Source organism: Carcharhinus amblyrhynchos, chromosome 18 (assembly GCF_965287045.1).
Source record: "Carcharhinus amblyrhynchos chromosome 18, sCarAmb.v2.hapA, whole genome shotgun sequence".
Classification (NCBI taxonomy): domain Eukaryota; kingdom Metazoa; phylum Chordata; class Chondrichthyes; order Carcharhiniformes; family Carcharhinidae; genus Carcharhinus; species Carcharhinus amblyrhynchos.
The window spans coordinates 43378436-43390474 of record NC_137341.1 but is presented as its reverse complement, the minus strand read 5'-3'; the positions used below and the strand labels follow the sequence as shown (position 1 = coordinate 43390474).

The window sequence follows — 12039 nt, the reverse complement described above, 5'->3', positions numbered from 1 at the left end:
GTGCCGCATATGAATGTGCAAGGAATAGAGGGATATGGACCAAGGGCAGGCGGAAGGGATGAGTTTAATTTGGCGTCTTATTCAGCACAACACTGGGGGCCGAAGGGTCTACTCCTGTACTGTACTTTTCTTCACTCTAAACAATCCAGTCCCTAAAACAATTGAATCTGTGTTCAGTAAAACCCAACATCAGTCCCAGGGTAGGATAGTGCTGCAGGATTTGATGAATGGGGCTGGCAGTGCGTTAACTGTATGGCAAAGATTCAGGAGTCTGCTCCCATCTCAAAAGATTCAATGACAAGATATGACAAAGGAGCTGCTGTCTCGTTGTATCACGTATTTAAGGGAAAAAAAAGAGTCCTGTTCTTGTGAATTGGCCTCGAAGCAGATTTGATTTTTGCTTTTGCCTGGAAGCAGCCCGCTAGCTCGGATCAGGAAGACTGACCTCGAGGTGAAAACGCTTCCATGACAGATGGAAGTTCTCCCATTGCTAATAAAGGAACAGATCAGTTTTCAAAATAAGCAATGGCAACCAAATGTTCCGAAGAAGGACTTGCAGAGTGACAAATCTGCTACAGTGCAGAAGGAGGCCATTTGGCCCATGGAGCCGGCACCCACAACAATCCCACCCAGGGCCTATCCCTGCAAGGTGCTATTCTGCCCTAACACGGGTGGGATTTTACAGTCTCGCTCATCGCAAAACCGTAAAATCCCACCCGATGTCAAGGGACCTTCCTATTGTCCATCCCTCTCCCATTCTGATTCCCATGGCGGGCAGGGCAGTAAAATTCTGGCCCAAGGAGTAATTTAGCATGGCTAATCCACCAAACTGGCACATCCTGGGACACTAAGGCTATTTAACATAAACAATCCATCTAACCTGCACATCTTTGGACTGTGGGAGGATACCAGAGCACCCGAAGGAAACCCACACAGGAAGAAGGGTTAGGTGGATTCGTAAAATGTCTCACAACACCAGGTTTATTTGGAATCACAAGCTTTCAGAGTGCTGCTCCTTCATCAAGTGAGCGGAGGTTAGTTCACAAACCGGAGTATATAGGCAAAGACACAGTCCAACACCAGCATCTACCACATCATGGCTACAATAATTGTCTTTGCCTATATACACCGTGTTTGTGAAGTAACCTCCACTCACCAGATGAAGGAACAGCACTCCAGAAGCTCATGATACCAAATAAACCTGTTGGACTTTAACTTGGTGTTGTGAAACCTCTTACTGTGCCCACCCCAGTCCAAAGCCAGCATCTCCACATCTTAGGTGGATTAGCCATGGTAGAAATGCACAGGGTTATTTATGGGGATAAGACAGGGGTGGCGGACCTGGGTAGAATACTGTTTTGGAGGCTCGATGGGCTGAATGACCTCAATCTGCACTGCTGCATTGCACAAGGAGGAAAAATAAGAATTCATCCTGTCCAGCATGACAACAGTATTTTATCTAAATTAACAATAATTTGTTTTCAAATCCAACAGTCAAATTAATTTAAGAGCATTAATCACAAACCTATGTGACTGCACGCCTTCCAAACTCTCAATCTGGAATGTAGTAGGGGCAAAAAAGGACAGTCCAATGTAACATTCCTTTCTCAATTGGTAACACTTATAGGGTGTCTGTTCTCCGTCCAAAGTCCAACTAAGCAGGCAACACCAAAATCGAAATGAGTGAAGGGTAGTAACCCTGCAGTAACCTCCAGACTGAGTGAGAATCTGCTGCAACTTGTCTCATCCAAGAATGCACAACCCCCCACCAGAAAATCTCCCTCACCTGGTGTGCGGCACTGAAAAGGATTTTCTCGGTGCGCGACACAGTTGCGGAGATGATTGGCCTCGACATTGAAGGCAGGGTGATAGGAATCTGACCTGCGTCAAATTGAAAAATTGTCTCCGGTTGAAATTTCGTCAGTGACTTAACCTCGTCCTTGTTTAGCATCAATCTGTCAGCGAAGTGTATTGAGAAGGTGCCATTGTACGAGCCCTCAAGACTTAACACGCTGTCTGATGCAGGCAATTCTAATGTCTTTCGAGACTACATTGTTCCCCAACGCACTCTAATTTTTTGAGTATGACTGTTAAACCTAGTAAAAGGCAGTGCTGACTAAAGAAAATTGCCCCCAAGTGGGAAGTAAAATGCTCCTAATAATTGGGAAATAATGCGACAGGCAACATGGTCTTTTTGTACCACTTCCATCTCTCGATGATTCCCACAAAATTTCAGTTAGTGAGAACTGGCTACACTAATAAACATCTGCATCCCACCGAGTGTAATAATAAACATCTCCATGATAGGTTTTTCATCTTACTGCCCGTGGAAATGAGCCAAGCGATGTGCGCTTTCGAACACAATTAGACAGCTGGAAATTACACAGTGCAAGAAGTGTCATTATTACAAAATACCATACTACGTGCAGCAAATACCGAGACTGTAATATTGAAGATCAGTTCAAAGTTGTGTGGGTTATGTGGATTGGCCATGCTGAAATTGCCCCTTAGTGTCAGTGGGATTGACAGGGTAAATACATTGGATTACGGAAAAACGGCCTAGGTGGAATTATGATCATAGATTCCCTACAGTGCAGAAGGAAACCATTCGGCTCATCAAGTCTATAGACACCACAATCCCACCTAAGCCCTATCTCTCATGACCCCACACATTTACCCTGCTAATCCCCCGACACGAGACTCAATGTAGCATGGCCAATCAACCTAACCCGCACATCTTTGGATTGTGGGAGGAAACCGGAGCACCCGGAGGAAACCCACGCAGACACAGGGAGAACATGCAGATAGTGCACAGGTAGTGATCCAAGTCAGGAATGGAACCCGGTTCCCTGGCACTGTGAGGCAGCAGTGCTAACCACTGTGCCGCTGTGCAAACTCAATGGCCTCCTGCACTGTAGGGATTCCATGATGATTCTATGATTTACTTGCCAGAGTCTGGCTGTCATTGTGCCACAGAATATTCAACTAATGTAAGGACACAGCGCCAAGAACAGCAAAAATCTCAGCTGTCCTCCTGATGTTTGGCAGCTCAGATCAAATGAACATTTTGATTAATTATCACTCTTTAATCTGGTGAAATCAAATCTCACTATTTTCTTAAGGGTTTTAATTGTGGGTATTTACCTTTCTCTCCTTCCTCTTAATATCCATTTCTTTGACCAAACCTTTGATCTGCTGTTGTAAGATCTCCTTGTACGGGCTGCATGTCAAGTTTCCTAGAATCCCTACACTGTAGAAGGAGGCCATTCGGCCCATTGAGTCTGCACCGACAACAATCCCACCCAGGCCCTATCCCCATAACCCCACATATTTATCCCGCTAATCCCTCTGATACTGTGGAGCAATTTAGCATGGCCAACTAACCTAACTCACACATTTTTGGACTGTGGGAGGAAACCAGAGCACCCAGAGAAAACCCACGCAGACACAGGAAGAATGTGCAAATGGGCAATCCACCTAACCCGTTTTGTTTGATCATCATTTCTGTGATGTGCCTGAGATGTTGTACTATGTTAAAGGTGCTATATAAATGTTGTTAATATTATGTAACTTACTAGCACAGGAAAGGGAGTAACTTTATGTGCATAAGAGAACCTTGTCATACGAAAAGAAAAGAGACAAATCTGATGCTGCCCACCGATAGTGCTACAAATAATTTCTCCCTCGGTTCCCTGTCTAAAGGAAGGTTTGATTCTCAGCACCAGGGGTAGGGCAAGGAGACAAGTCCCAAATCCATCCCTGCCAGAACGGGGATTGAACCCCATACAATTGGCACCAACCTGATTCGTACCAGCCATCCATCCAACTGAGCCAGCATTCATTCCTGGGGCATGGCGTCGCTGGCTAGGCCAGCATTAATTGCTCCTCCTTAATTCCCCCATGAGAAGGTGGTGGTGAGCTGCCTTCTTGAACCACTGCAGATCATATGGTTTAGGTACACCATTTATGCTGTTAGGGATGGAATTTTGACCCATTGACACTGACAGAATGGCAATATATTTCCAAGTCAGAACTGTGATTGATTTGGAGTAAAACTCCCAGGTGGTGGCCTTCTCATGTATCTGCTGCCCTTGTCCTTTTGGATGGTAGCGATTATGGGTTTGGATTGTGCTGTTGAAGGAGGCTTGGCAAGTTCCTGCAGCGCAGCTTGAAGTTGGTACACACGGCTGCCACTGTGCATTGGTACTGAAGCAAGAGAATATTTGTAGATGGGATGCCAATCAAATGGGCCGCTTTGTCCTGGATGGAATCAAGCTTCTCAAGTGTTGTTGGAGCTGTACCCATCCAGGCAAGTGGGGGGAGGGGTATTCCGTCACACTGCTGACTTGTGCCTTGTAGATAATGGACAGACTTTGGGGAGTCAAGAGGTGAGTTACTTGTCGCAGTATTCCCAGCCTCTGACCTGCTCTTGTAGTCACTGTGTTTATGTGGCGAGCCCATTTGTATTTATGGTCAGTGACGACCCCTAGGATGTGGGTAGTGGGGGAGGAAATCAGTGATGGGAATGGCATTGAATGACAAGGGGTGATGGTTAAATTCCCTCATCGGAGGTGGTCATTGATCCTGGAGCAGGGACATTCTGCCATAAATCCTTTAATTTTATTCTGCTGTTTTTCAGGTTACGACCATTGGACATAGAGTTCATGAACCGTCTAGACAAAATAGTCAACATAGTCCCAGTTATTGCGAAAGCTGATACACTCACTTTAGATGAGAGACGAGAATTTAAACAAAGGGTATGTGTCTATGTTACTGTCCTCTACACCGCTGGTACATATGTTGCCTGTTTTATCTTTCAATTCTGACCATATCTATTGATTTGTCGGGAGCACTTTATTTTATTGGCTCTGGACCCTGGCTGTTCTCGATGAATCCAGAATTGGCCCAGGCCTGAGATTTTAATATGACACGTCCTTCTGCAGCTTCACGGGAAGAGTCACTTTCATTGCCGAGTTGGAGACTTGGCCTATGCTCAATTCGCCCAGAACAAAGAGGGGAAAAATCTTAATGAGGACATTTTTTAATGGAAGCAGTCAGTTGATGCAGCCAGGGAATACTTTTCATCAAACAGGGTTAGTTTTCTGTTTTGTCTCCATCAACCCTTGACTGCAGTAACTTCATTGCAGTGTTAATGTATTGTAACAATAAATAAACTTTAACTTTAACCCCCCCGCCCTTCCCCAGTCACTCCACCCTGTCGACCCTTTAGGCCTCGGTGTACCTTTATGATAGGTGTCCTGACTTTTGTAGCCCTGGCGCTATTAAAGTTTATCTATTAATGTCACAAGTCGGCTTACATTAACACTGCAATGAAGTTACTGTGAACATCTCCTAGTCGCCACACTCTGGCATCTGTTTGGGTACACTGAGGGAGAATTTAGCATGGTGAAATGCACTTAACAACACGTCTTTCAGACTGTGGGAGGAAACCGGAGCACCCGGAGAAAACCCACGCAGACACGGGGAGAATGTGCAATCTCCACATAGATAGTGATTCGGCATTCGAACCTAGGTCCTGGCACTGTGAGGCAACAGTGCTAACCACTGTGCCAACTTGTAGACTGCTGTGTGCTCAGAAGAAGAGGAAGGCCAGAGGAGGGATACCAGATAGATCCTACTGCTCTCAGTGACATTGGCATTGGATAGGAAATGATCATACTTTGCCAGGAATTGTGGTCTAGAACTTCAACCATGGGCACAATCCTGGTGTAACACCTGCTGAAACTGGCCAGTTGGTGGGACACCGCCAAGTTGGCTCATTGGCTTCATTAGTCCACCGGAGAGCTGCAGATTCTTACGCCAGACTTCTACCACCCCACTGCCATGGAAATTGGAGAGGGCAAGGGGTGGACAACGGGAAGGTCCCTTGACCTCGGGTGGGAATTTGCAGTGTCAGGTCCAGCAAGGCAATAATATCCTGCCCTTGATGAAGTCCCTCAGGAGCCATAGAAATCCTACAGTGCAGAAGAAGGCCATTCGGCCCATTGAGTCTGTACCAACTACACGACAGTGCATTTTACCCAGGCTCCCCAAACTATCCCCGCAACCCCGCACATTTACCCCACTCAATCTCCTAATCTACACATTTTGGAACACTAATTTAGTATGGCCAATTCACACAGCCAGTACATATTTGGACTGTGGGACGAAACCGGAGCACTTGGAGGAAGCCCACGCAGACATGGGGAGAAAGTGCAAACTCCACACAGATACTGACCCAAGGCCAGAATAGAACCCAACGTATCCGTGATGCTTTTTGTAAAATAGTTACACTTGCCACTTACACTTGGTGCTTCTTAACTTTCATAAATCATGGGTGGCACAGTGGGTAATGGGTTTCCTCAGGGTGCTCTGGTTTCCTCCCACAGTCCAAAGTTGTGCAGGTTTGGTGGATGGACATAATAAGTTAGCGTCATAGTGATCACAGAGAATTAAAGCAGGGAAACGGACCCTTCAGCCCAACTTTTTTTTTAATGACTAAGCTAGTCCCAATTGGCCCATATCTCTCTGTACCCATCTTATCCATGTAACTATTTAAATGCTTTTTAAAAGACAAAATTGTACCTGCCTCTATACTATCTCTGGCAGCTTGTTCACTCACCACCCTCTGTGTGAAAATATTGCCCCACCGGACACTTGTGTATCTCTCCCTTCTCACCTTAAACCTATGCCCTCGAGTTTTAGACTCCCCCATGTTTAGGAAAAGATATTGACTATCTAGCTGATCTATGCCCCTCATTATTTTATAGACCTCTATAAGATCACCGCTCAATCTCCTACGCTCCAGAGAAAGAAGTCCCAGTCTATCCAGCCTCTCCTTATAACTCAAACCATCAAGTCCCGGTAGCATCCTAGTAAATCTTTTCTGCACTCTTTCTAGTTTAATAACTCAGACCATCAAGGGCATCAAATTGCCCCTTAGTTTCCCAAGATGTCTAGAGTAGATGGATTAGCCATGATAAATGAGTGAGGCTACAGGAATAGGGTGGTGGAGCAGGCCTGGGTAAGATACTCTGTCAGAGAGTCAGTGCAGACTCGATGGGCCAAATGGTCTCTGGGGGAATTCAATTTTATGAAACTCTTTCTTGTACCCTGGTTTTCTGCACTCGGCTGTTTTCTGGCACAGAAGGGAATGGGTCCAATGGAAACCGGAGCTGCCAATGCCTGTTGGTAGGCACCAGCATTAATGAATGTATCAATAATTTCTCACCAGCTGATTACCTTTGATAGCTGCATCCTTTAACCTCAACCTTCTTCATTAATCTTTCAGATTCGACAAGACCTGAGAAATTATTCCATTAGTGTTTACCCGCAGACAGAGTTTGATGAAGATCCAGAGGACAAATTATTAAATGATACAGTAAGAGTAAGTGTGCCTAAATTATCTTCATATGGAGAACAGTACTAGATAATTGAACCTCAGTGCTCTACACCCCAGTGAATAATGAAATCATGGCTCATTACATCCGATGATTCCAGGTCGCGCTTTGCATTTGTTACACGTCGTTTTGTATATTCCTCTGAAGCAGCATTCATAGAATCCCTACAATGCAGAAGGAGGCCATTCAGCCCATCAAACCTGAACTGAGAACAATCCCACTTAGGCCCTATCCCCACGTATCGTTATTCATTCGTGGGACATGGGCATGGCTGGCTGGCCACTATTTATTGCCTATCCCTAGTTGAACACTCATACCCTGCTAATCCCCCTGACACTAAGGGGTAATTCAGCATGGCCAACTCACCTGACCAGCACGTCTTTGAACTGTGGCAGGAAATCGGAGCACCCGGAGGAAACCCACAGACATGGGGAGAACACGCAGACTCTGCACAGACAATGACACAAGCTGGGAATCGAATCCATGTCCTAACTTGCACATGGGCAGCACAGTGGCACAGTGGTTTTTAGCATTGCTGCCTCACAGCGCCAGGGACCCGGTTTCCTCCCACAGTCCAAAGATGTGCTGGTTAGGTGAGTTGGCCATGCTAAATTCTTCCTCAGTGTACCCAAACAGACACAGGGGTGTGGCAACTAGAGGATTCTCACAGTAACTTCATTGCAATGTTTATGTAAGCTTATTTGTGACACTAATAAATATATCTTTGGACTAAGGAAGGAAACCAGAACACCCGGAGGGAACACATGCAGACAGAAGGAGGGTGTGCAAACTCCATACGGTCACCCAAGGCTAGAATTGAACCTGGGTCCCTGGTGCCGTGAGGCATTGTGCCGCCATGTCACTCATTTGACGAGCCAGTGGAGACACAATGGGCCGAATGGCCTCCTTCTGCACTGTAACAGTTCTGTGATACTGATTATGGCCCCATGCTGGAATAGTGCCTTCATTGTATTCCCCACTGCATTCCAACAGGAGCGTGGAAAACACCTCAGCGTAGTGAACTCAGTGGAAACCATGGAGCTTGCCATTAAGCCAGCAATAGTTTTTGAGGGAATGCATTTATCGAGTCAGAAATTCACCTGGAGTTTTTCCTATTTCTTATGTTCTTATGTTTTATGCTTGACTAGAAGGAGAATGACTGCAGAAAGTCACAGCACAGAGGGATCTGGAGGGTCCTCATGCTTAAATCACAAGAAGCTAGCACACAAGTTCAGCACATCACAGGGAAGAGCCTATTGGCCTTTATTTCAAGGGAATGGGTATAAAAATAGGAAAGACTTGCTAATATTGCACAAGGCACTAGTTAGACCACACCTGGAATACTGTGAACAGTTTTGATCCCTTTATCTAAGGTAAGACATACCGATTTTGAAGGCAGCCGAGAGGAGGTTCATCCTGGATATGGAGGGATTTTCTCATGTCGAGAGATTGAGTAGATTAGACCTGTACTCATTAGAGCTTAGAAGAATGAGGGGCAACCTTATTGAGATATATTGGACTCTCAAGGGGCTCAACAAGTTAGATGCTGAGAGATTGCTTCCCCTGGTGGGAGAGTCTAGGACCACAGAGCATAACCTCAGAGTAAGGGGTCACCCATTTTAGAAGTGAGAGGAATTGCTTCTCTTCGAGGGTAGTGAATCTGTGGAATTCTTTACCACAGAGAGCTATAGAGGCTGGCTCAATAAGAACATAAGAACTAGGAGCAGGATTAGGCCATCTGGCCCCTCGATCCTGCTTCACCATTCAATAAGATCATGGCTGATCTTCTCATGGACTCAGCTCCACTTACCTGCCTGCTCACCATAACCCTTAATTCCTTTACTGTTCAAGCATTTATCTATCCTTGCCTTAAAAACATTCAATGAGGTAGCCTCAACTGCTTCACTGGGCAGGAAATTCCACAGATTCACAACCCTTTGGGTGAAGAAGTTCCTCTTCAACTCTGTCCTAAATCTGTTTCCCCTTATTTTGAGGCTATGCTCCTTAGTTCTAGTTTCACCCACCAGTGGAAACAACTTCCCCACTTCCATCTATTCCCTTCATAATCTTTTATGTTTCTCTAAGATTTCCCCACATTCTTCTGAATTCCAATGAATATAGTCCCAGTGTATCCTTTCTCAAGTACGGAAACCAAAACTGTACACAGTAGTCTTGGGTCGGTCGGCTTCGTGTCCAACGAGGGGCATACACGCGATGGGTTGTACTGGGGCTGCTCTTGGTTGTTCGAGATTGGCCTCGTGCTTCATGTCATTAGTGTGTGCCTAAACTGGACCAGATACTGGGCAAGACGACAGCTCAGTGACTATCGCTGATTGCTGTGCAGACACATGGATTTGGGCCGATGTCTGTGGGAGTTTGCGCATTCTCCCCGTGGTTGCGTGGGTTTTCTCCGGGTGCTCCGGTTTCCTCCCACACCCCAAAGATGTGCTGTTAGGCTGATTGGCAGGAATAAATTGTCCCTAAATCAGTTTCCCTCAATCTGGATGGCCATAAAACATTAGACAGGGGTCGTGGGTGGAGAGGGGGACTGGTGGTGTTGAGATGGCGGCGTGGGCTCGTTGGGCCGAAGGGCCTGCTTCCCGGGCTGATTTTGTTCTTTGTTCTTTGTTGTTGTTTGTCAATAGATACGTTCAAGGCTGAGATAGACAGTGAGGAAATCACGCATTGAAGTTTAAAGTTTATTTATTAGTAGGCTTACATTAGCGCAGCAATGAAGTTACTGCGAAAGTCGCCACACTCCGGCGCCTGTACGGGTACACTGAGGGAGAATTTAGCATGGCCAATGTACCTAACCAGCACATCTTTCAGACTGTGGGAGAAAACCGGAGCACCCAGAGGGAACCCTCGCAGACACAGGGAGAGTGCGCAGATTTCACGCAGATACTGATCTAAGCCAGGGATTGAACTCGAATCCCTGGCACTGTGAGGCAGCAGTGTTAACCATTGTGCCACCATGCCACCCTATGGGTTTATGGGGATATGGCAGGAAAGTGGAATTGATAATTATGTCACCAGCTCAATCATGATCTCATTGAATGGTGGAACAGACCTGATGGACCGAATGGCCTACTTCTGCTTCTACATCTTATGGTCATAGTCACAAGTGCTTTGCAATGATAACGGTGCCGGGGGAGGCTGGATTTTGCTGTTTTTAATCCAGCGGTGTTGTAAAAGGCTAATTCCATTAGCTGAGCAAATATCAGCAGAACTCATTCCAAACTCCAGCATGGTAGCAAGCCGTGAGCTAACGTGGCCCTTGGGGACTCGAGAGACGCAGAGTGTTCTCTCAGCCTCAGCCGGGTAAACTAAATAAAAATAATGCTCCGTCTCTTGAGCACTTCATTCCGGCTGTCGGGACTGCAGCCAATGTAAAGTATCATACGCGGCACGTCACATTTTAGTCCAGTGTGTGAAGGAGCATGACAGGGGAAATGAGCCATTTCTTTCACACATGCTTGAGTTGGTTGCACTGACATAACAAGTGAACACAAGCAGAAATTTCTGTTAAATGACTTCGAAATTGGTGCCCCAAGGCCTTAAGATAACAATTGAGTGACGTGTCGATTCACATTATAAATCTTGCCCTTACCCACTGTCAACTTGCTGCATTATAAACTCCAGTGTTCTCATTCATAATGGGATCTGCCTTTGTAAGACACATTGGGCTGTAACTGGACCCTCCCTGAAAACAGTGCCACCACTGGCACAAGGGTGAATTACAGCAAGAATTGTTGCTAACAAGTGTGCTTTGATTCAAGGGATCGTAGATGATATTCTCATCAAATATTACACTAAAGTAACAACACACTGAGGTGAGGAGGAGGCCATGGCCTAGTGATATTATCGCCAGATTATTAAACCAGAAATTCAGCTAATGTTAGGGGCATGGACAGGGTGGATAGTCAGAAGCTTTTTCCCAGGGTGGAAGAATCAATTACTAGGGGGCATAGGTTTAAGGTGCGAGGGGCAAGGTTTAAAGAAGATTATAAGGCAAGTTTTTTGCACTGAGGGTGGTGGGTGCCTGGAACTCGCAGCTGGGGGAGGTAGTGGAAGCAGATACGATAGTGATGTTTAAGGGACGTCTTAACAAATACATGAATGGGATGGAAATAGAGGGATATGGTCCCCGAAAGGGTAGGGGGGTTTTAATTCAGTAAGGCAGCATGGTTAGTGCAGGCTTGAAGAGCTGAAAGGCCTGTTCCTGTGCTGTAATTTTCTTTGTTCTTTGCTCTGGGGACCCGGGTTCGAATCCCGCCACAACAGGTGATGGAATTTAAATTCAATAAAATAAAAATATCTAGAATTAGGAATCTACTGATGACCATGAAACCATTGTCAATTGTCGGAAAACCCCATCTGGTTCACTAATATCCTTTAGGGAAGGAAATCAGCCCTCCTTACCTGGACTGGCCTACATGTGACTCCAGAGCCACAGCAATGTGGTTGACTCTCAAATGCCCTCGGGCAACTAGGGATGGGCAATAAATTCTGGTCAGCCAGCGACACCCATGTCCCACAAATGAATAAAAAAAACAAAGAACACCAGTGCATGGTGACTACACGAACGACGATCTATAAGATGAACTAAAGCAACTCTCGACACTTTGGCAGCACCTGT

At 45.9% G+C, this 12039-nt stretch overlaps 1 protein-coding gene across 7 annotated transcripts in view; it reads left to right on the top strand.

The window, feature by feature from the left end:
* The window catches only part of LOC145355077 (neuronal-specific septin-3-like), a 392555-nt gene that overhangs the window by 345176 nt on the left and 35340 nt on the right, over nt 1-12039 (top strand). For all 7 annotated transcript variants that reach the window (XM_080206915.1, XM_080206917.1, XM_080206919.1 and 4 more), the window contains 2 exons: nt 4640-4757; nt 7292-7387. In XM_080206915.1, coding sequence (XP_080063041.1) covers nt 4640-4757; nt 7292-7387 — 214 coding nt within the window. The remainder of the gene's footprint in view (nt 1-4639; nt 4758-7291; nt 7388-12039) is intronic.